At 41.1% G+C, this 25,484-nt stretch overlaps 1 protein-coding gene across 1 annotated transcript; it reads right to left on the reverse strand.

The window, feature by feature from the left end:
- LOC307227819 (uncharacterized protein) lies at window positions 1-24,395 on the reverse strand. The gene is made up of 27 exons (XM_079997257.1): window positions 24,255-24,395; window positions 18,682-18,815; window positions 17,318-17,511; window positions 16,995-17,091; window positions 16,623-16,835; window positions 16,462-16,536; window positions 16,248-16,354; window positions 15,603-15,802; window positions 14,235-14,392; window positions 14,037-14,137; window positions 13,791-13,937; window positions 10,792-10,926; window positions 10,474-10,673; window positions 9,662-9,802; window positions 9,492-9,560; window positions 9,204-9,319; window positions 9,081-9,102; window positions 8,534-8,996; window positions 5,252-5,458; window positions 4,691-4,818; window positions 4,386-4,488; window positions 3,962-4,191; window positions 1,998-2,214; window positions 1,792-1,899; window positions 1,354-1,611; window positions 620-745; window positions 1-527 (listed from the first exon to the last, which is right to left on the reverse strand). Exons 2-27 carry the CDS (start codon window positions 18,806-18,808, stop codon window positions 417-419), a joined length of 4,053 nt encoding a protein of 1,350 aa, XP_079853383.1. The 5' UTR covers window positions 18,809-18,815; window positions 24,255-24,395; the 3' UTR covers window positions 1-416.
- Window positions 24,396-25,484: the final 1,089 nt, after the last annotated feature.

Consider the following 25,484-nt stretch of genomic DNA (forward strand, 5'->3'; position numbering starts at 1 on the left):
TATATTTATAATTAATTTTAATATTACTTTGTTCAACCAATATGGACAACATTGTGATATACAGTATGCAGAGTTTACTGCCTTAAAATCGTATCTGTCACATCTCGCTTATCAAAGCGGCCCTAAAAATGTAACGATTATGAACATTTTTTACAGATAATACAAACTCTCAGGCCAATTCCCCCAGAAAACAGTTACTGTAGGTTGCCGTTATTCTCTCTATCACCATGGAGGCCAATTCCCTTCTGTAGATTGGATAGAATACCCACTCTAGAAATGCTTTAATTTGGATGTACTAAATCAGTGCCCTATTTAACTGTAACATTTATAAAAAATAATACATGTAACAGTGTATTTAAATAAGTCCAAATCATGTAAAGACATCTAGCCATCTACGGATGTAGTATGAAAACTTGCTATTCATCGTCCTCCCAGCCTTCTTCAGAGAACATGTCTGCAGGACGTTTTTGAAAGTTGCTTCTGAATTCCTCGTCAAAGTGTTGAAGGTCATCCACATGGAACAAGCCCTGGAAACGTGTTATACTGTGTTTAATGCACGGCTGACAGCTAAGCAAGGTAGTGGAATTGCTTTTGAATGATGCATGGTGGCGTGGCGTACCTTAGGAAAATAGCCAAGCAGCTTGGTTGCATGATGTTTGAGAAGCCGTTGTCTCTCCTCTTCAATGATCTGCCTGCGGAGAGCCTCTCTCTCCTGTTCAGCTGCTCTCTCTTTTGCCTCGAGTTCCTGATGGATAGTGATCCAAACAGCATTTGTCAGGGAAATACTAAAAATGGACATTTCAATTAATGATGCTAGCATTTAGTAGGTAGTTAGTAGCTGATTGGGGTATTGAGTTCTGATATTCAGTAGGGTGGCACTGTTGAGTTTTTATTTCATTTATGCTCATACTGTAGCAGCAGCTGTTCTATTTTCTATGTGACTTAAAATGGGCACCAAGAAATTACGTCTTATATTTTTCCTGATATTGAAGCTATCAATGCTTAAGGTCTTACTTTCAGCCTCAAAGTTTTGTCCTGAGGGGTGGCAAAAGGAAATACTAGTTTCACATCCTGTGGACCATCACATTATTAACAAATAAATGATTCTTTTCTGCCTCGTTTACAAGTCAAATGGATTTGCCAAATTGTGAAACTAAAGAGCCAATTGTCAGTGGTGCCAATTTTGATAGCTGTGGTCTTCACCTCGAGAATAAATTATTTGCTCCATAACTTCAATTAGTATAAGCTGTAGTATAACTGTATACCATGAACCTACAACGGTATTTCGAGTGACTGCAACGGTGCACACATTTTAGGCGTGTACATGGCTGCCGGGTTTATAACCAGGAGTACCTTGTCGGCCTCACGCTGCCGTCTGCGGTCCTCCATTAACTTCTGCACCGCCCGCTTGTGCTCAAGCTGCATCATACGGCGTTTTCTGGCATTCATCTGTTCTATGCGATCGTCCTCTGCCAGCTTGGCCATCGTGGTTTGACGGAAAGCCTCGTCTTCTTCCTTCTCTAATTGTCTCTGCATGTCTTTAAAAGCCATTTGTTCCTGGCTGGTCTGCTGCAGCAGCAGTCTCTCCCTGATTTTTTTCTGCATCTCTTCCTGTTGCAAGAAACAAAAAAACAATGACACGAACAAAGATCCCGTCACACTTCTAAACTGGCAGTTTTTCCCCCCACATTGCCATGCCTCACCTGTCATCTAAAATATTCGATTTTGAAAACTATGGCCAGAATAGTGGAATGCTTTGTTTGCTTTCAAAGGAATAAAACAGCTGCTTACTATTTCGCTCTGCCTGTTGGCTTCAGCTTGTTCCTCCAAACAAAGTTCCTCTCGGACTCGCTCCAATTCCTCACGTTGCTTCATTTCCATTTCCATTTTTTCAGTGAGCTTTGAAGGAGAAAGAAAGTGATGACAGTGTAAGGTGTAATTACCATTTAATTCAATAAAGTTCCGTATTAGGAACTTCTGTGGAGTTGTTAATGTACCATTTCATGAACATGTTGTTTTGCTTGTTCCCTCTCCTGCGTTTTGGCCACTCTGCTCTCCTCCATTTGCTGCTTGTAATTTGCAAACTCCATGATGCGCCTATTTTCAGCCTCCATTTTTGCTTGTTCCATGCGACGCCACTCAGCCTGTTGCCTCTTGAACTCTTCGATAAAGTGATGAGTGGCTCGGACTTTCTCCAGTTTCAGCTGTCTCTCCCTGCAAGAAAGGACGGTTTACAGCGAGCATATTATATGAGAGTACTTTCCTAAACTCCTCCAACAGCCGCCAGTGGAACGCAAAAATGTGGGCATCCCAGGCCAAAATGCCTGTTAGAATGAATATCCGAGTGAAGGGACGCTGAACTGACCTCATAAACCGTATCAAGTTAAACATGACACCTTTCATGAAAATTTAAAGCAAGATTACTTTTTATAATTTCTACATAATAAAAAAAATGAAAAAGGCCCTGTGCAAAACTTTGGGATCCCTTCTGTATTATTCATTGTTACTTTTAAAAAGATGATTACTAATGCCTCGACTTTATTTACTCATTAGGGCTCCAGAATCAATTGAGTTTAATTCCAGGGTTTAACTATTTATTTGGAGGTCACGGATTTGTTCTGATGGTGATTATTCTGGTCACTCCAAAATATCAGCCTGTGGTCGGCCGGTAGCTGTTTTATCTGGAATTAACAACCAACACCCTGTTCTCCAGAGCGGCAGAATCAAGGACAGTCCAATTCTACCAGCAAGGAGAATGCTACAAAAAGAAAACCTCTCAATGTTTAAATTTTCCTATTTACACTTTTAGAACCCACATCATAAAAAAGGGAGGTAAGTAGAACAGCATAAGTCAAGCCAAGGTCTGGAAGACCAAGAAATATTCCAGATCACCTGGAAACCTGGTGATAAATATGCAGAAGAAGCCCCACATCACTGCAAAAGAGCTGCAGAAAACCGTAGCGTCCACAGGTGTAGTTGTTTATAGAACAAAAACACAATGCACCTCCTCCAACAAAGACATCCATGGCAGAGTTGCGAGAAGGAAACCTCTCCCACGACCCCAACCCAACATGAAACATCTGAAGTATGCAAAGTAGAAGCATGCAAAGCTGAGAAGCCTGAAGCCTCTTGGAACAATGTCTTATGGACTGACAAAAAAAAAGAAAAAACCCAAAATGATCTTTTTGGCCATAACCGAGGAAGACATGTTGTGAGAAAAAAAGGGTGAAGCATTTGGAGAGAACACCTTGTCAACTGCCAAGAAAGGGGGGGTGGATCCGTTATACTGAGGAAGAATGGATTCCATCAAATATCAAGATATTCTAGAGGTTAATGTTGGAGAGTCAGCCAAGACACTGACGTAGAAGAGAGGTCGGGTATTCCAGCAAGACAATGACCCGAAGCACACCTCAAAGACAACCCTGGAAAGTACCTCCAGCAACTACGGGTGAAGGTCTTGGAACTGCCGTAAAAAAATACCCAGACTTCATCACTGAAATCTGTGGCAAGCTCTCAATCATGTCATACATGCAAGGAGATCAAAGAATATTTCCAAACAAGAAGTGTTCTGCAAGGAAGAAGGTGGAAAAATCTCAAAATAAAGAATTTAAAGACTCTTAGCCTGGCTACAGGAAGCATTTGAAAGCTGTTAACATTGCCAAATTAGTAGTTATGAAGTACTAACTGACAGGGTCCCAAAAGTTTTGCACAGGGCTCTTTGCATTATTTTGACATTTTTTAAAAGTTCAAATAAAAAAAGAATCCCGCTCTTAATTTTGAAGGACGGTGTCATGTTTGACTTGGTACGGTTTAGAGGTCAGGTCAGCTGCAGTTCACTTAGATATTCATTGTAACATGTATTTTGAACTGGGTGCCCAAACCTTTGCATTCTGCTCCAAGTCAATGAAAGGTGCTCTCTTTCTTCAATGACATTTAACAGCAACAAATGGGTGCAACTCACTTCTGATCTTCCTCGTAGATCTTCCTGACTATCTCATCAACCATCAGCTTCTCCTTGAGGAACTCCTCGTAGGCCTCTTGTCTCTTGCGGCCCCTCTCCATTAGCTGCTGCTCCAGTTCCTTCTGATACCGCAGGGACTCCTCGTGGTGCTTCTGTTCAAGCTTCTCCTGCTCAACGCCGACTCGCTCCCGTTCCGTTTTGATCTTTTCGGCAAAGTCTGCTTCCTCGCGCTTATGTCAGAGAAAACATTCTATCAATAAGCCTCAAAACAAAACAAATACTTTTGTGATTATTACCAGAGATCAGATGAGAAACTGCCTTAAATACTCAATACTGAATTAGCTTTGAGCAAAAGGACTCACCAAATGCCCACCAAATGATCAAACTCATTATGAACTCCATAGCCTTCATGGTAAAAGCTTACCATGGTTTCAAGTCTGAAGGCCTCCTTCTCAGCAATCTGCGCAGCCCTTCCCTTGTTGAGATACGCAGACTTGAGCTTTGACTCCAACTCTCGAAGCTCAACGCTGAATGAAAAAATGTGAATATAGAATAAGACTGGTGATTGTGATAAATAAAGATAAAACACATGGCAAAGTACCTTGTAATCAGTTAAGTCTTTAATTTATGACATTTCACTGCATATATGTATGACTGTTTGTATATGTGTGTGACAAATCATCTCTTGAACTTGAATTTCTCCCTTGGAAAATAGCTTCCCATACATACCTGTTCACTCTAATATATTGCCTTATCTTTTCATCTCTTTGCTTCTCATGGTTGATGCGAGACACCTCTTGAGCAATTCTCTCTTCTTGCTCAAGTCGCTTTACCTTCTCAATTCTCTCCTCCTCTGCCTGTAAATTAATACATATTTTACAAGAATTGCATTATTCTATCCAAGGGTTGGAGGTCGTCAACGCCACAACGATGCATAGGCCTAACAGAGAACATGAAAATCATAGCAAAAGAGCTCGTCCTAATGATAATAAAAAATAAAGCTTCCAGAACAGCTGCTTTCTGCATAGTCAAAGAAAGGAAGGCATCAATAAATAAATGCAGGCATTTCACTTTATGCCAACATATTTATGGAACATGTGAGGTCACATTGATATAACAACTTTAGCATGCACAAACTACTGTGAGGGAGGGACATAAATCAGGTTTGAGGCCCCAGAGCATAGGGCCGTGGCACAATGCCCATCAAATACATGCCATAGATTTACCTGAATTTCCACACAGGGATTGATAAAGCGCTATCTTAGACAAATAAAGTTCCAACAACAATACCCTTTGGAGAGCATCCTCAATTTGACGCTCGTTTAGCTCATCTTGGACCTTGCGTTGGTATATTCTATTTCCCCGTCTTTCTTCATTCTTCAGCATGGCTTGCATCTCTCTGTCTTTTTTAATAAGTCTGGTTTGGTCTTCTCTTTGCTGCTCCAGACGCCGCTGCGCAGCCATCCTCTGCTGGTGGCTTTGCATCGTGTTACGATGCTGGCACAAGGGGGAACAACAATAATATTAATAATAATATTAATAACAACAACAACAAATATTAATAATAATAACAACAAACGTTAGTCATAACAATAACAAATATAAATAATAACAAAAAAAGTAGCAGCATATTTGGTTAAAGCAACGTAGCCTGATATTTTGAATAAACATCAATAACAAATAATGATCCTTTATAATAATAAATAACAGTGTGTGGAAAGCACTTCGTTACATTTTTCAAGTTGACCCACAGTATGTCATAATATCCTGCAGGATTCTACTTCTACTCCATGACAGTTCGAAACATTTATAACTTTTTAATATCCTATTTCTAAATCTATTTGTAAAGAAGTATGACACACAGGTACATTATGGGTTGTTTTTTTTTTAAACCCTGTCAGTTGAGCGGTCTGAGCGCTAGCTCAACCACTGACACGCTGGGATGCTTTGCTAACTCGAGGCTGGCGCGGCGGCTCGTCGAGACGGAGCGCCACAATGACCCGGACGAAAATGTCGGATTCGCGACCCGTATTTACCACGGCTTCTGCGTGAATCGGTGCTCAAATCTCAAGCTCAAAGGAACAAGCGACGCGCCTCTCCGCTCGGGCGAGTCTGCGCCCGGCCGCAGCGCCCGCCGCCCGTGTCCGCTTGTTTGCGTCGCCGGTTTCTTGGAGACGGAGGCCCTTCCGCCAACCAATCAGAAAACGCCTGCGGTGTAACGTACTACGTGACGACGGCAAAAGGGGGCGTCCGTCTGAGTTCGTCCGATCCGGTCCAACGGCTTCGTCTTCACGCTCCCGTCTTGTCCGCATGAAATGTGGAGGGGTGTTGCTGTTCAATCTCCAGGGGGCGGCGGCGGCGGCGGGGGGGGGAGGTGACCCCTACTATTACCACCGCTGGCCGTTGATGTTTTCTGAAGCGTCCATTTCCGTTGTATCGAACGGCAGCCATTACGGAAGCCCTCCAAGCTGCAGTTCAGTGAACGGCCGCTAGATGCGGCTCCAGGAGACCTGCGACTTGAAAGCACGTCAACGAACTTATAAAGAGAGAAACGCGCTGGAAATACGGGACGATCGACGACACGTTTTCCCCGCGAGACTTTACCGTCTCGGTGTCCAACATTTGCCTGCTCCGTTGAGTCGGGACTCTGAAAACGACTCTGCTCCATTGGGAAATAAAAGTAATTCAGCGTAAAGTTGTGGATATCCGTGGGCGTGGTTGTCTTGGTCGACAGGTCTCTCGACACGGTGGGCGCGTCTCTTCCTTCGCCAAACCCGAAATCCCGCCGACCAGCTTCATATGAAATGGAAGTCATTTTTCACATTTGGCCACGCTAAAAAAAAATTCCCCCATTCAATTTGTTGCCAAATATAAGCGACTGGTATTTACTTTTACTGTACCTTTTTATTTTAAAATATTTTGAAATATCGCCATGTGTGACTCTTTATTAAGCGATCAGGATTTCTCAAAAACACTTCAGTGCAATGTCCACATACTTCATGGGTGAAAAATCGGAAAACGACAATTCAGATATTCAAGCACAAGGATTTATTGATGTTCTCATGTTTAACTTAAATACATTTAGGAAACATTACTTTGTTTAATATGGAGATTTATATACAGAATGTAAAGCTTTAATGCCTTAATATTTCTATAACTATTAAAAGCTTATTTTACTCTTAACATTTTCTTTCAATGACAGCATCCATAATACAACTCACTCATTTAAGAGTCCTAAATGTACTACTGTAGTGTCAAGCAAGTGAAAGTCTTAACACTTTACAGTTAAACATCCAGGATAACTCCCTCAAGAAATACTTCCAGGTTGGCGGTATGCGCTCTACTACGATACTTCCAAAGTTTTGCTGTTGGTCACAATGTGTTATTTAACTACAACATTCAGCATAATAAAAATACACGAGCCCTTGTAATGCATGTAACAATCGTTTATTTAAAATGACCTGTTCAATGAGAAATTGTTCAACTCAAATTCCACAGGCTAGAGACCTACCTGTATGTGAAGTCTAAGTCCTAGAAAAGATTCAGAGACAAGTGTATTCAACATCAAGATTACACTACAATCATAGGCTTAGGTACACATAGTTATTGTTATGCATGATTAATCAGTGTCAAGGTGTAAAAAAAAAACCCAAAAACAATAAAACAACAAAGAAAATCCCCCAATATTTCCACATAATGCTTTCACAATATTTTCACTTGGTATTTCCATGGTTCATCCATAATTAAAGAGTTTACTCAACTTGCAATCAGGAGCAAAACCTTTCAACATTTCTAAACAGGCTTGAAGTGTGTGGTGCCTAAAGACGCCAAAGCATGTGCAGAAGCTTGTCTACGGCAAGGTAAGTTACAGGAAGTGTGGTGACTTAACTCAAATTTAGTCACAGCTTCTCAATCATTTGGCAAAATAAGCCGTATCCCACGGGTACTGATACTAACTCGAACACAATTGTAAAAAAGCAAGATACACATTGTAGATGAAGTGGTACACATTCTAGAATTCCTTTTTAAAACTCGGTATACGGATTGTATTGACATTTTAAATTGCATTGGATTTTTTTTATTCTGCCTAAAGCTTGAGGTGAAAATTAAGAATTGCATAACTGTATTCTATATGATAGTTTAAAGTAATTTCAAGTCAATGACTTAAAGTAGTTTTGTAGATCAGTGAGGTTTTAGGAGGTCAATATTTTAAAAGTTGTTTGTATATTCAGGACAGTCCCCAGATGATTCAGAGAATCTGAGATGATGCGATGGTTATTTTCAAAGTAATACATACAATTTAACATACTTAAGTGAGTAATTGAATGTAGGTTTAGTTTTTATTTAAAATGGATATTCTCACTTACATTTTTACAAAGGCATGATGGTTGAATATTTTGATGAAAGTACCGGTGCTCTGACCCAAAGCTGAGATTGGTGAGCCTTAAGCCTTACATATTTCTTTAGTTTAATATCAACAAAAGGTATGGGTAAATCAAGCTACAATACTTAATAAAAAAAATAAAATAAAAATAAACACTCGGCCAACTATTCTGCAGACTTTTCTCGCACTTCAGGAGAGTTCGGCGCCTTCTCAGATCCGTCCTGGTTGGACACGGGCTGCACCTCAGTTTGCGTAATCCCAGTCGTGTGCTCCAAATCAGCTGGTGAGACCAGAGGCTCCTGGGGAGCATCTACACTCTCAGAGTTACCCAAGGACTCCGATGCATCCGGACCAGCAGAAGGGGGACCAGCCGCTGAGGGCGACGAGCTGAGAATCGACGCGTCCTCAACTTTCCCTTCAGAGGGACTTTCGGTTAGTGTTGCCGCTGCCCCTTCTTCTTTGGTCCCATCAGCTGTGGTCGACTGCTCCGATGGCTCCTCCGGTTGGGGAGCAGCGGCGCCACTACCAGAAAGATTGACCTCTCCAGATTTGGTACTCTCTGCCTGTTTCCCGTCGCATTCCTTCAGTTCTTCAGCAGATGTCGACGTTAATGAGTTCAAGTCCGTTGACGGCTCCCCAAAAGCAGACACCCTAAGCAGAACGACAGTTTTAAATGAGCTTTTTAGAGGCACAAAAAAATAAATTGCATGAACCCACTGTTTGACTACTACTTACCCTTTATCTTCAGCTTGGACATCTGCAGGTTTAGAGCAAAATAAAATAAAAATAAAAAAGTGTTTAATGTCGAGGACTTCATTTCCGTTCATTTGTATTTTAATATTATGAAAAGCAGAATACCTTTCTCTTGAACAACTCTGCAGACGTGATGGGGATTTTCAGTTAAATGTTTGGTCATTAGATCTGCCTCTGACGCATCAAGGAGGAGGTCACAGTCTAGACACCTCAGAGTTAAACTGAGAAGAAAAAAATAAAAAATAAAAAAATAAACTTAAATTCTATTTCTACTACATGATATAGTAAAATAATCAACCTTCCTTAATACAAATTCTGTCTGGGGATGTGGCAAGTGTTACCTCATGATGTCCCTTAAAAGGTTACGATACACATTTTATGTAAGTTACTTACACAAACGCAGTTGGATTTTTGCGGATTGCCATTTTCCAAAACCTGTCTTTTGTGATGGTACTATGAAACCTGAGGAGTGAAAAATGACATAATCAAACAAAATGAACCAATATAACAGAGTTCACTGCAACAATCAAATATGCGTTTAAATCAAGGTCAGGTTCCTTCACCTTATCATGTGATTCCCAATGGACACCTTGCAGCTTGTCTGATATTTGCATGCGCCACAATTTACAACCATTGGATAATGAGAAAAGAAGTCCTTGACCCTAGTGTCACACTCGATACACGTCTGAGGTCCTTCAGCAATTCTAAAGACGACAAAGAGAGTATAGACAACAAAGTCATGAGTAAAACACCCAATTCATGCACGCAATTTCCTGAATACTTACAATCATGTGCCAGGCCAAATTAAAGTACGCTTTGATTTAGATTTATTGGATGGTGACAATATTCTGACATTCCAATTTCACCCACATATTGAAACAAGGGATACTGCTTTTCACTTCAGATATTAAATCCTAAACTTTAGGAATCGGCTGAAGCAGAGCTACTCCATGACATTTACTGAGCAGTATAGACATAAAACTGTTAGTTTGGAGCCATGAGAACATAATGACTGACATAACGTTTCTCTAGCATCCAGTCTGTTGGCTTAAAGATCACTTCTTGAATTTAGTGTTCCGTTCAAAAGCACCTGTCCTGTGACAAGGGCAACCACAGCAAGTTATCTTTACAAATTATCTTTCTTCTTTTAGATAATTAAATTTTCTCTATTTTTGTTTTTGTATAGTCTCACACTTTAGACAAATTAATCAGGTCGAATGTCTGGATAATTCTTCTGATGAAAATCGTGCCTTATATTGGCTTTATTGTCTAACATTAGTAAAGATTACGATTTTTTTTTAATACAGCTTTATAGCTGTATTAAAAAAAAATCGTAATCGTAATCTTATTAAAATTGTGAACTACTCTCCACAACCTGAGATTCTTCAGTGCCAGGTTCTTCTTGGAGACTTGGCGCTCCTGCAGCTTCTTAGGCTTTGGCTTCACCATGGAATGACTGTTGGATTTGGACTTGGGCGGTGCTTTGCGACTCGGCACCTCTGGAGTAACATTTAAAGCCCCCTGGCTGACGCTGGATGGAGGGACTTTCCCTGTGAGAGAGGCTCGAATTGTCACCTGGATTAAGAAGAATGACACAAATGTTTGTTTTTATTTCAACCCATGCCTGATTCATGAAAAAAAAATAAAAATCCTGCAATAAATGTATGACATAGCTCTTATTGGTAAAATCAACCTTTGTTCCTGGGGGAAGCCCCTCCAGGGCTCTGGGTTTCTTGAAAGTCTTGTGGAAGTGAGTCTTGTGGTCTATCCTTTCTTTGTAGGTGAGAAAATTGAGTCTGCATTTTCCACACCGGTGTATCTTTTTTTTCTGTTCAATAGAAGGATAAGGATGCAAGGCTATGAATACAACCAATAACTTATTTTCTTGACTGTAAAATGTGATTTTTTGATTCTTTGAAGTACACCAAAAAAAAACAATTACATGTGGTATAAAGGGGCAGGCTATATTACACTAAGCTGTTCAGCAGACAACCAAATGAGCATGGAGGCTGCATGATCAGGGCTAGTGCTACTAGGAAAACAGGCAAAAGAGTTTCAACTTTTTGAATTTGAAGAAGGAATATCAGCAGAATGTCATGCACATGGAATCCTCTTTATCTGCTAGAAACTGAGCTTCATGAGATTAACAGACCTGCCAACCTTGGGAAAATATTTTGAGTACCACAACAATTACAGGAGTCTGTGGTGCTTGAGAAAATGCAGCTAAATGACTCATTATTCACACCGTAGCAGTCTCGTAACGAGGCTAATCACATCCTATGCGACTACTACGGCTAACTACATACAGTATACTAATTCATATCATTAGGATATACCCCTTGAAATAGATAATCTCGTAATGTTACCCAACATATTTAATAACTAGAGATGCACCAATTGCAATTTTCTTGGCCGATTCAGATTTCTTTTTTTATTATTATTTTTTTAAGTCTGACCTGCAGATTCCGATTTCCAATCGGCTATATGTCAATGACAAATGTGATCGTGATCTGATCATGCTCCTGTGATAGGACAGCTGCACATATGGACTACCGCTGCCATTTTCAGTTAGCACAATAGTGAGATTGCTGATTTTGCCACTGGTTATTAATGACTATGGAACAATAATAGAACATGAAACTGAGACTCCAGACACCAAGTTTCAGTATAATTTAACCTGTAACTCTCACTTAGTTTTAGTAGAACACAACATATAACTAACATGGAAATGTCCAGTTCAAACTTCAAATCAATGTCTCTTACACTTTTTATATTATAAATATACATTTATATTATATTGATATGGTACTTTGCAAATCAATTGCACTCATTAAGAAAATAAACAAATAAAATAAATGGCCAACACTATCGTTCACTGGACGTCCTCCTTCCCTCACCGTACATTAAACCAACTGAATCAAAGCAAACGACTCGTTTTACTGAGTGACTTGTCAACCAAATCTCAAAAAGTCAAAGTTTCATTCAGTTTTCTACACAACTTAAAAAAAATTGTCAGGTGATAAATAAATAATTTAGCTAATCTTCTTTGTTTACCTTAAAGTACCTCCAAACAGCCGACATTTTCTTTGATTTGCTCTCTTTTTTTGAGCGTCAATTACTTAACTACGTTGCATTATGTTGGTATCGGGTTTGAGTACTTGAGCATTTTTACGAGTACAGTACATGAGCACAGTATCAGGCTGTAAATTTGACTCGCACAGAATCTGAAAATATATCTGACACTGACCTGCTTTGAAAACCGGCCGATCGTTCGCTGCATCTCACGTTTTATATGTTAACATTACGGTCACATATTTGTGCTTTATTTTAACTCTCCCACTTCCCATTTATCCTCCGCAATGCAGCGTTACACCTTGTGGAAAATAAAGTACCACTCAGTGCGCTGCGTATCAGCGGATGCTGAGTGAGAGGAAAGGAAGGGGTTACAGAACCACAGGTCGTAGCATCTGGTCCAATCCGAGGGATGTATTTTAAATACCCAATAAATGTACGGTTTTGTATTGATTGATTTCAGTCATTAAAATACAAATCCATAAAAAAAAAGTGCGCACACACACACGCACACACCACAAAAAGTTAGGGATATTTGGCTTTCGGGTGAAATTCATGGAAAATGTAAAAAGTTCACGCTACAGTGATATATCATGAAAGTAGGGTATTTAAGCAGAAGCATGCAATGGTGATTTCCTCATCTCAAACAATTTATTGAAACAAAAGCCAACAACAGTGGTAGGTTTACCACAACAAAAAATGTCAACGTCTCAATAACTTGTCATGTGCCCTTGAGCATCAATACAGCTTGACAACGACGTCTCATGCTGTTCACAAGTCGACTTATTGTCTGCTGAGGCCTGGCCCCCCACTCTTCTTGAAGGGCGGCCCTCAAGTCATTGAGGTTCTGGGGTACAGAGTTACGAGCCTCTACACGGCGACTCAGCTGAGCAGTGTGGAATGTGGCCAAAGGACGTTCACCTCTATGCCTTTCTGTGACTCTTCCAGTCTCTCTGTATCTCCATTGCAAGCTGCTGATGACACTGACACTCTAAGCTCAGTGGCCACTTCCCTCTGAGAACATCCTGTTTGTACTGTTGATCAGTTGTTAGGTGTCGTCTCGGTCTCATGTCAAAATGTGAACAGCATGGTGAAGAGGACTGTTTAAATACCAATTCTAATTGAACCAGGGAATGTATCGGTCGATTCATGGATCAAACACCTGTTGTGAATTTTGCCGTTCAGCTCCTTGTGAGAGAACAGCGAGTTGTGCAAAAAGTACTGAAACATTGAACAGTTGGACATGTGCATTCAAAAGTTTAGAGGTCAAATTAAGTTCACCTATAAAGATTATAGTGCATTTTAGGTTCATCCTGAAATTTCACCTGAAAGTCGAATATCCCTAACTTTTTGTGAGTAGTGTGTGTGTGTGTGTGTGTGTGTGTGTGTGTGTGTGTGTGTGTATGTGTGTATATATATATATATATATATATATATAAAAAATTTATAGTTTCAGCTGGCATTTCGTACCTGCGTATTTTGACTAAGAATTGCGCAGTTTGTATGCAATGTGTGCAGGTTGGCAGGTCTGGATTTAGAATGATGATGTCATTTTAGGGCAAAGATTTCTTCAAACAGGTTATATCTATTTAATAGACAGGATGTAAGTGAATATCATACCTGGTGTTGCATGTAGTGTTGCATGTATCTGTGACCACTTCTGAGAACTTTGAGACAGAAGGGGCAGAGTAGATCCTTTGTGTTTTCATGTACAATTCGGAAATGTGCCTCCACTTCGATGTAAAAAGAGGATCTGTAATTGCACACCTGCAAGGAAAAGCAAGTTGAAGTAACAGTGGATAATGTTAATTTTTTTTAACACTTCATGGCTGAATCCATTACAACCCACATCACTTAGTAACTAACCTGGCACATATAGGGCATTTCTCCAGGCTTGTGGTTGTCCTTCATGTGTTCCAGGAGCACTTGCTCAGACTCAAATGCTAATTCACATATCTTGCAGTTGGCTGATGGGGAAAAACCCACAGAAATTAATACAAAAGTTTTATGTTGTGTAACAGTTGTACTGTGAAAGTCTGAACTGTAAAGCATATCTTGATATACTTGAGGATTCAAATCGGCTGTGGGCGCTTTCAATGTGACACTGCAGCTGAAACGGCGTTAAGTACTGTCGGTAGCAGTGCTGGCAGGTTGTGTAGCTTTCCCAGCTCTCACTGTTCTGTTTTTCCAATTCCAGGTGGTGTTTCATGTGGTTCATGAACCTATAAAAGGAGGGCGCATACAATAATACATCAATATTACACCAAAATACACAATATTATTTTGGAAATCCAAATCAGGTCAGATTCACTCCTACAAATATATAAACATCCAACAGAAGTTTGTTATGCGGTTTTGACGGATGGTTGACGGTAAGGGAGCATTCTGTAGTCAGCCTGCAACCTTATATACAAACAAATTAGTATTTTTCCATTTCATAACCCATTGGAAAAAAGTAAATTCTAGCAGCCAAATCGTTGGTTCAAACACAAACCAACCATTTGAATGTCCCAAAAGACCTCCAATCTTGATACATTTAATTAGTGATCTGATCTACAGCATTATTTGTCAGACTAATTGAAATAAAACAAATCTTTGCTGCTTTTATATGCTTAATTCATGCAATTATAAAAGTAAAACAAATGGGTGAATATATATATGCATGGCCCATGTGCACTCAATGGTTATTCAAGTCACTACGGCAAAAAAAAAAAAGATTAATTAACTTGCACCTCATTCTCTAAGCATGTATAATGGCTGTTATGATACCGGCAATTACTAAAAGAGTTTTGTTTTGCTTAATGATGCAGTGCTTGGTGACTGCTGTGGGCACATCGACCTGCCACGGCTGCCCCGGCAAGGCTCAGCCCATTTTTCAGCCTGTACAATCTGCTTCCTCAGCTCCCCTAATAGAAAATTTTATGTAGGTGAACCTTGACCTCTGCTGCAAGAGTTTGGTTTCTGTACAAATGTGTTTCCCCATTAAAAGCAGCTTACAGAGGCTTTTTTTTTTGCCATGTTCTGAAGCAGTTATTTAATCAAAGGACCAGTTCTTTCACCACCTAAACTACCAGTCATTTTTCATCTTTAGGCCCATGAGGAAAAACTGCTTGGATTTTGCTATCCATCTAAGGGGAAAACTGATGAGCCCATGTGTTCTATGGGCATTGGACCATTTTCTGTTCACTCAAAAGAATAAACCTAGCTCCCCTCTACTTTAGGGACAACATGTTTTTATTACACAAAGAAAATCCCACTAATTCATTTAGTATATGACCTTATAGAGCACATTGTTATTTCAATAAATTTGCAGCATAAAATACCAAACAATTGTTTTATTCCAATCAAAGTAGAAAAAAGATTATTTAAAACTAAAGCTATTAATTTATAGAAGTTTTTTTATCAGTACACACTGATAGAAAGTAGCCATACCTTATATTATTCTTAAGCACTTTCAGACAGCTATGACACTTGAAGGTTGTGTTGGTTTTCTGAATCCGTTGCTTCTGCCAATCCCCTTCAAATCGCCCATAGTAGAACTCTGAGACAAGCATGATGCGCTTGCTTGCATTGAGCGAAGTTGTGTTTGGTGTTGATGGAAATACATTTTCCATGAGGTTAGGGCAGCAGCTCTAAAGTTAAAAAAAAAAAAAAAAAAAAGGAAAAACATCAGATAGATTGATGGTCAGATAGACAGATACTATATATGCTCAGGTACCACCCATCCAATTCAAGTTGCAATGTTACATTCAAATTGAAGTAGTTGTGAAGAGAAGTTTTGATCACTTTTATTGTAATGATGAGTTACATTCAAGGAATATTATTAGGAATCTGAGACTGCAACACATCAAAACCTTCTTCTCAAATTACAACATTACAGATACATTGTGCTGTGTTTTTATCTTTTCAAACTGCACAAAACAAATAGCAAAGATCTGATCGCTTGGCCTGTAGAGTTTTGTACAGTTAAAGTTCTAAACAAGAGTATATTATCATTATTTGTAATTAATAATGTTCAGGCTGACACTAAACAAAGAAAAAGTCCCACGGAACCCCAAAATTGAATGTTTCACTTACCATCATGTGAGTTTGCATGGCTTCCTGTTTAATGAACTCCATTTTGCATGCAGGACATTTTTTCCTGAAGGTCGGATTTTCCGCTAAATCCATCACTTTATTTTGTTCTGAAATCAGAGGTCATGTGGCAAATAAAAACACAGCACTGACTAGAATAACTTGAGATGAGTTATGATATCAGACACAGAATTGACAATTTTCACTGGAAACGTACCCAAATCCAACTTGGCTTTCTTTGCCAAGCTCGCATTTTGCTGTGGGAATAATCCCTGTTTTACCGAGCCCTGATCTGTATAGAAAAAAATATATATATTCATTGGAGGGTTGCAGACTAGTTATCAAGCAAAGTACACAAGTTGACAAATAATGTTATACCCCTTTTTCCATCAGCCTTAACAGGTACTGGAAGAACGTGTAGAGACTGCAGGTTACTTTGCAGCTGGGGGGCTGATGCTGAGTATATGGCAGGGCTCTGGACATTGGATAAGGTCACTACATTGTTGTCGATCTGCTTCACTTGGGGTCTATGGACAACACCAGGTATCAGCTTGGTTGTAGGAATCTGATTCAGGAGGTGCTGTTGACCTGCTGTGGGATGGTAAACAAACATTCAGTAAGACATAAAATACATTACTATAATACAACAAGTCGTACCATTTCATTGTACGTCACAAAGCCAGCGAAACTTGAGCGAAACTCAAGACTCAACTGGGAACATGAAGCTAAGGCTGAGATAGCTTTAGTTACCTGGTAAGATGGTGAATGACGTTCCAGGGGGATATCGTTTACCAAGAGAGGCGATGATGTCTGCATTTGACAGCTGTTGTGGTGTCACAATGAAGCCCTAATAATAATAATAATAATAATAATAATAATAATAATAATAATAGAAAAAAAAAAGGAATTAGAAATGTGTTCACACTTCATAAAGTACATCACTATATTCTTAAATATTCTCAGCAAACAGCATTCTATTTATTTGCGTAACGAAATTAAGCAGCACTTAAAGCATTTTTGTTGACTTTATATATATTGATAAACATGACCAAAATAGTACATGGTTAACATACCTGGTTATTGACAATAACTGGCTGTGGAGTTATTGTTAAACTTTGTTGAGCCATGTTTACTCCATTTCCAGGGAGACCCGTCGACAAGATAATCTGTGTTGGACCGACGGTTGGTTGAGACTGTACTTCTTGCCTTCCTGCACCGTTTCTTTGAACAGGCGGAGGGATGGGCTTACTGTTCTTGGGGTAACTAACTGAAAGAAGAAATACATACTTTTAATGTACAGCACTTTGAGGTGACATTCAAGCCTCTCAGAATTTCCCTTAATTCGGAATGGAAACATGGCAAGTCTACAAAAAGGAAAATTATGTAATAACTGTGACAGCTGTACCTAACATATAAGCACCAAGACAGAAACCACTGATGAAGGATACAGACTCTTACAATAGTCTATGAACTAGTGTCAATAATAGAGACTGAATGTGAACATAGTGACCACTCAAACTAAGGTTTAAGGTGGGGGATTTTTAAATTTAGATTGCAGACCAGCTCAATAGTCTTGTTGTCAACGGCGGTTGTCTCTAAAAGCCTGTAGTCCCAAAAATGCAGAACAAGTGTGAATAAATATTTCCATTTTGGGCAGGTTGGCATGCGAGTTTGGATAGTCATAATTGGCTTCCTTGGAATCAAATAACTGTCAATAATATTTTGAGCTTGTGGAATGGTTTGTGAATATGTTGATGAATTTGGGCACATAGATATAATTTGTACATGTGTAAAATGTTTTGTAGCTGGAGAAATATTGTGTATGTTTGATACAAATTTGTGCAGGAATATTTTCAACAGTGAGGTTTCACAAAGTCTGAGACAGACTCCAATTTCCTACCTCTGTATGCGACACTTAAGTTATAAGCTATCAGTTACAAGCATGGATTTTGACCCTGTTTTTACACCTAGCTGACTAACCAATCAGCACATTGTGCACTCACTAGACAATCATCACGTTACCCACTGACTAGCCAGTCAGCCCGCTGTTCTGGTTATTTAGAGACGTGCTGCAGTCAACATGGAGAGAGAGCAGAAAAAGCAGAGCTGAGTTTCACCAGCCACCATTTTAAGTGTGTGTTGGTTGCCGTCTCCACATGGGTGCATGTGCTGTGGTGTGTGTGCCGTGTGAAAAATCTTTGACTTAAAAAAATGTTTTATATTTGTGTGCACAAAACTTTTCCACACATCCACAAAACATTTCAACAGCTGCGAAACTTTATTACACAATCGCAAACCATTTAACAAGCTCAAAATATTAATGAACATTATTTGATTACATGGGTTTCTTGCCAAGTTCCATTTTAACAAGAACTAGGAGAGAAAATCATTTTCAAATAATAAAAAGCTTAATATTAAAAACGTACACACAACATACCAAGTTCTCCAACAAAGATGGGCTCATCATCATCATCATCATCATCATCCACTAAGTTGACTTCTGGGACTTGTTTCTGCCACGGCTCCAACTCCTCCTCTTCACATTCCATAAAGAGTTCAGACATATTTGACCTGCAATAGAATGACAAATATCTTAAGAACAAATGTGCAGAAGATTTTCCGAGATAGCCAATGGGAGGGTAGACACTCTCAATGGCACTGATCATTGAAAAATGGAAGCACAGACCACTGCGTCATTGTTCACAATTAGGCTATTTTTTTAAATGAAAACGTCCATTTATTTATTCTGCTTAGTTTACAGCAACACCATTGTCATTTACAAAAAGTATAAACAGCACCATCCATCTATGTAATGTATATTAACCACGAAAAGGAAGAGGAGTTTGGAATGTTTGGTGCGCCCACAACAGCCAGGGGCAGAGACCTGGGGACAAGACGAGAGCGACTTGGCTTCATGCTGCAGCCCTGTCCCCAGCGGTGTGAGACCGTATCACTATAGAAGTGCTGGACTTATTAAGAAGTAAAGAGAATTTGGACAAAGTTCAGGTTTTACTAAAAAAAAAAAAAATAAATCCCATAGCAATGGATAAATGTGCGTGGTGCGACGAAAGACACATTTGTTTAAGTAGGAAAATAAATAAATCTATTAACCCAAAATAAAAGCACTGGGGTATTGAGGTGGGCTCCGCCTCTATAGCATCTCTACTAGCCAGTCCAGCTCCATGACGGTGTGGGGCTGCTTCTTAGTTAGGTTTACATTTTTAGTTTTAACAAGTAGAAAAATAAGGTGATAAATGTAAATCTCTGTTCAGCTTGAGACTGCATTAGAGCTGTATTCAGATTATATATTACAATATTATAATCACAATATGTTAAATATTATCAACAGATTATTATTAAATTATCAAATTGACTAGATTCATAACAGTTTGGATTATCAGTTTCTCTATTGTCTCTTCGTAATGGGCCAGCAGCGGGAGGAGAGACCGTACACCTGTGGAATACCATTACGCCTCTCAGTTGGGACTCTGTCATTAATTACATCATTACCTTAACCTTCTATTGAGCTTAATTGGGGTATTGGGTGCATGTTACTGCACTGAACGTTGTATTTATAGTCCAGCGCTGAATAATTTGCTATCTTTCACTTCTTTTACTCCTTCAGCAAAAAAAAAAAGCTGTTTTTGGCTAATCTCTCTCTCTTTTTTTTCATATTTAAGCAGCAAAACCATATACAGGTACTCTCACTTAATGACCTACCTGTTTAACGACCACTCTGACTTATGACCAGCTCTCCGACCAGTCTATTGTGCGCTGCGTACAATACCGCGGCGTGCGCGCTGCATCTGTGTCAAGCATCTCACCACGCACGTATCGACCAAATCACTTAACGACCTGGTCCGAGGAATGGAACTCGGTCGTTAAGTGAGTATCTGTACAGCATTTATATCATCAGGGAGTTGCAATAACATAAGCAGTTTTGTTCAGTTGTCTAGGTAATAACCTTTGGGCTTATCTGAAGACAACCAATTTAAATGCATGAAAAAACCAGGACAATCGAGTATGGCCAAACACTGCAAAACAAGCAAAAATAAAAACGACCCCCCCTCTAGCAAATGGTGCTGTTACTGATTAGGGAAGAGCAGGCGCACTCGTTCAGAACCTTTGGATCCTTGAACTAGACTAGACATATATAAATACACACGCACGTATATTTATATACACATACACACACACACACCAAAAGGGGAGAATTCAATCAAAAAGGTTTTGAGAATTCAATCAATCATGTTTGTAGCACAGCTTTTAAAGCCTTTCGTAGAAAAAAAGTGACAAGGCAGTAAAAGCAAAGTGACAAGCCAGTAAAAACAGCAAATCAACTCCACTCCCTCTACAATGGACACCGTGTTAAACCTTGCGATTCACTTGAAAGTAAATGTAATGGTTTATCTTGTAAACAGGCTGTATATGCTATGAGCACACTTTAAGAAAAATGCAGGAAAACAGCGACTGCCACACCAATCCTGATAACGATCATTAGTTATCAAGGAGAGTGTTTTGTACAGTGGAAGATATGCAACTTTACTTATCTCCATACCAGTTCTCTTAGTAATTACTTGCAAATCAAATCACACCAATCATAAAGAAGCCTGGTCTCGACCCGGACAACCCCAACCCCCCGATCTCCAACCTTCCATTCCGAATAAAAATCCTTGAACGAGCAGTTGCCGCCCAACTCCAACAGCACATGTCCAACCATGAGCTTCAGGACCACCTTCAATCCGGATTCAGAACCCACCACAGCACAGAGACCGCCCTCATTAAAATCACCAACAACCTCCTCATTGCTGCTGATGCAGGCTACATCAGTATCCTCATCCTCCTTGACCTCTCAGCTGCCTTTGACACAGCCTCCCACACTATCCTGCTCAAACGTCGATCTGGCTACCTTGGCCTCGCCGGTATTGCACTCTCCTGGTTCCAATCCTACCTCACTAACAGGAAGCAGTTTGTCTCTATCGGAGACTCCTGCTCCTCCCCTGGCCCAGTTGACCAAGGTGTGCCTCAAGGCTCCGTGCTTGGGCCCCTCCTCTTCACGATTTACATGCTTCCCCTTGGTCAGATCATACGCCACCACGGTCTGTGCTTCCATACCTACACAGATGACACCCAGTTATACCGCAGCACAAAACCATCCTCCTGCCTCCCCCCTGTCTATTATAAACTGCCTCCACGACATCAAAGTCTGGATGTCATCAAACCTGCTCAAACTCAACAATAACAAAACTGAACTCATGGTTGTGGCTCCCAAGGCACTGCTCAGGAAGGTTGGAGATCTCATCTTGGTTATTGATGGCTGCTCCATCTTCCCATCCTCTGAAGTACGCAACCTAGGCGCCGTCTTCGATTCATCCCTTTCATTCCACTCACATGAAATCCATAACCAAATCTGCCTTCTTCCACCTCAAGAACATTTCCAGACTCTGCCCATCTATATCAGATTCCGTAGCTGAAACAATCCACACTTTCCTCACCTCCCATCCAGACTACTGCAATGGAGTCCTGCCCGAGGTTCCAAGCAAAGCCCTGGACAGGCTCCAGTATGTTCAAAACTCTGCTGCCAGAGTTCTCACCCCCACCCTCATCAATCTCCACTGGCTCCCTGTCAAATCCCGTGTCTCCTATAAAACCCTACTTTTAACCTACAAATCCCTCCACGCCCTCACCCCGCCGTACTTATCTGACCTCCTCCAACCCTATGCCCCGTCCCGGAAGCTGCAGTCCTCGGACACGGGTCTGCTCTCCACCCCGCATGAGGCTTCGAACCTTCAGGGAGAGCCTTCAGTGTGGCAGCCCCCACCCTCTGGAAATCTCTCCCCACTGACATTTGGAATACTCCATCCCTGGCCACCTTCAAAAGCCTGCTAAAAACCTACCTCTTCAACGAGGCCTACTGCCCCTGACCCTTTTGTTTGATTTTTTCTGTTATTTCTCTTTTTTCAATTTTATACCCTGTCTTGTTTTATTATCTACCCTGCCTTGTTTGTTTTTCCATTGTAAAGTGTCCTTGGGTTCCTGAAAAGCACTATATAAATCCCAGTTATTATGATTATTATTATAATAAGGAAAACACAAGATGATGACAAGCAGTCGGCATCACTCAGCAACTTATTTAAACCAGTGGTTCTCAAACTTTTATTTTTTGTAGTGTACCTTTTATCAGCTGAGTACCTTTCACTGGCATTGGGGGAAAAAAGAAGATAAAACTGAAATACATGATATGTATGTGCGCGGTGTTTCTTTGAACAGTATATATAAGAAATTTTCTTTAACAGGTTTTTTTTTTCTCTGAGAGTACCCCTCACAGTACCCCAAAGTACCGCTAGGGGTACGAGCACCCCCATTTGAGAAACACTGATTAAACCAGCCTTTCCCAAACTGGGGTTTGCATGCCGACGTCAAGGGCTTTGGGGGGGGTTCGCTACCAACTGCGATCAACGAGACAAAACAGTGTATTTTATTCTAGATGTAGGTTATTTTATGTCTCCTTATGAAACAAAACAAGCACTGTGTGTAATAGGGACACTTCCTGTGATTCTTACACCCCGTCGATACTTTGTCTGGACCTGCAAAATGGCTAGGGCTGGTCCTGTAGAGGGGTTACGCAGCTGGAGGTTGAATGTGTGAGGGGTACTGTAAAAAGTTTGGGAACCACCGATTTAAACTATTTAGACTAATAGTTTGTTATTTATTTTGTGAACTTTGTGAAAGTCTAGAAATGCATACAAGTGCATGCATCATTTAATTTTAGAGAGTACTTTAACAGAGTAATTAGGCCACGCCTGGACTCCCTGGGGAGGATATAGCCATGCTAGGTTGATGTTTATTGGCCTTGTTTACAGAAGGGACTTGCAAGATGGATTTCGGCTGCATGATGGCAAAGACTATACCGTGTAGGCAATAACCATGCAACCTAATGCTTGTTGGAACATATATTTCAACAAGTTTTGTGCTGCATTTTTATACTTTTATACTCTAAATAATATAAAAGATGTTTGCTGCTGCAAGAAATGGGCTTGACAATGTATAGATCAAAAGTTCACAACTGGATTTTCTAGAAAGTGAAATTCAAGCAGCACACCTCAGTTACATGGCGAAACAGAGAATGACCTAAAAGTCATCATAAAATGTATTTAGGCCCCAACGCGTGCCGGCGCACACATCAACAAGAGAAGCTTGTCATCCCTGAACGACGCTTATTAGCTGGTGAGTAATGTCCATTTAAATCCAAAACCCTGTGTCATGGTTGAAATTTACGGAACCACAAAAGGGAGAAATTTTGACTCAAGTAAGTAGATTGTGGAGCTGTGGACTAAATATGCGAGACCTGGTGTGATGCTTAAAGTTGGCAATACCAGCTGCCTGGTAAACATTACACATAGGAGCCAGGTCTGGTGTTGCCCATTGACCAAGGTGTGGTTAGTGGTAGTAGCGAACCATTCAACAAAGTGCTCCCATGTCTTGCATCACTGGTGTTGACATAGTGCGGGCTGGTGGTACTTCACGCTCACGTTTGATTTTCCTGGAAAACGTCCGTTACAAATAGTCATGCGATATACGTCGCCCATTGTACGCAATATTTACTTCGACATTTTACAACCGCATTCTTGCAACCATCGTAAATACCCGCAAACTCAATGTAGTGGGCTAGCAAACCAGCGAGCCTAGGGTGCTATGCTACCTAGCACGCCCCGGGCAGCACCAGGGTGCTCGGCTAACTAGCAAAGCAAGTGGTAACGTCGTTCGCTCGGACTGGTTTCTGCGCGAAACTGGCGATTGGCGTTGCAACGCGATCGCCCCCCGTGGAGCAGCCCACGTGTTGTGTTTGAAGCGGTCTTACCGTTCCAACGCGGGGGCTGCGGTTAAAAACACAGGCTAATTTGGAAAACCAGGCGCAAGGGACGACGGGTAATTTCCGCTTTCATTCCCGCCGGTGCGGCGGCCGAGACAAAGACGGCGTCAGCGCGTCAACGCGGACCCTCGAATTACCTTCCACGCAGCCGACCGCCGAAATATCCCCGCTAAACGGCACGGGGGGGGGCTGGGGGGATGGGGTTAATGTGGTGGTGGTGGTGGTGGAGGAGGAGGACTTGGGCGGACGGTTCGACGCGGGGTCTTCGGCTCAACGGCGGGCCGAGCCAAGCAGACGAACCCGCCGCGCGTTCCCGGCGGCGCTGCGTGTTCGCACGGGAGTTAAAGGAGCGGCGGCCTGTTCGGACACGCTGCTCCGTCACTTCCTCCCCACAACTCGGGTTACGGAACGCTCCGCCTGTGACGTCAGAACCGCGAACGATTCGAATCGTTTAAAGTGAGGGGGGCTCGTTCCGGCAAAAAAAAAAAAAAAAAGAGAAGTCAACGACGACGTTCGCGACTCGGCGACTGCTGCGTCCTGACGTGGATTCGCGAACGGAAAAGAAAAAAAAAAGGGAAGCGTCGCGTTCCGGCCCACGTCGTTTTTTATTCCACCGCCGGATGTCCTCGCCGACTTATTCAAAATGAACGAGTAGTCGGAAAATCGAACGACTCGTTTTTTTTAACCGAGTGACTCGCCAAGAGCCGAATCCGAAAAAACGAGTCGGATCGCTCGTCGCTCTTTTCCAGCGAGCCTCGCAGTGCATTGTGGGATACGCTCACCTGCGCGTTCACCGGATGTAGTGTCGCGATACGTTTTGAACGATTTCCGACGTACACAATGTGTTCATATACGAGTTTTCCGACTAGTATTTTATATATTAATAAACTTGTTATTGGTTTGTTCATACGACCAGATAGCTCTGATGGAGACATTTATGGCATGTTTCATATTGTAATCAAAACGAATGTAACGGAATTAAAACACTAGTTCTGAATACACGGTGTTACTTCTTTTCTTCCCATTTCCACATAAGAATTAAACGTAATCTTCTGTTTCCAAGTCGATTTCATCGGTATGGTGGTTCGGCACATGCGCACTTCACATACAAATCAACAGCATCCTCTGCTTGTGAGCCTCCGGGAGGGGCGGAGGGCAAACTCCCAGAGAAACACCGAAGAACCCTTGAGAGGAGGGGTCACACGGGACGCTCACACCAGAAGCGACGCGATCCGGGAGAACGGGCGACAGGAGAAAATGGAATGGATTTCAACTTTTACGCTAATTAGCCGCGGCATTTCCGCTGGTCCGCCACTAACAAAATAAACAACAACCCAAAAACCCGAACAAACCCTTGACTTCGTTTC

This window comes from Zeus faber (genome assembly GCF_960531495.2).
Source record: "Zeus faber genome assembly, chromosome: 3".
NCBI classification, from domain to species: Eukaryota; Metazoa; Chordata; class Actinopteri; order Zeiformes; family Zeidae; genus Zeus; species Zeus faber.

Excerpts from the sequence above, each read along its gene's own strand:
- LOC307227819 (XM_079997257.1), bottom strand. The coding sequence starts at position 18,808 with ATGTCTGAACTCTTTATGGAATGTGAAGAGGAGGAGTTGGAGCCGTGG. Across the intron at positions 13,938-14,036 it reads AAATGCCCTATATGTGCCAG|GTGTGCAATTACAGATCCTC; the intron begins GTTAGTTACTAA and ends TTTTCCTTGCAG. Across the intron at positions 4,192-4,385 it reads CCTTCAGACTTGAAACCATG|CGCGAGGAAGCAGACTTTGC; the intron begins GTAAGCTTTTAC and ends CTCTGACATAAG.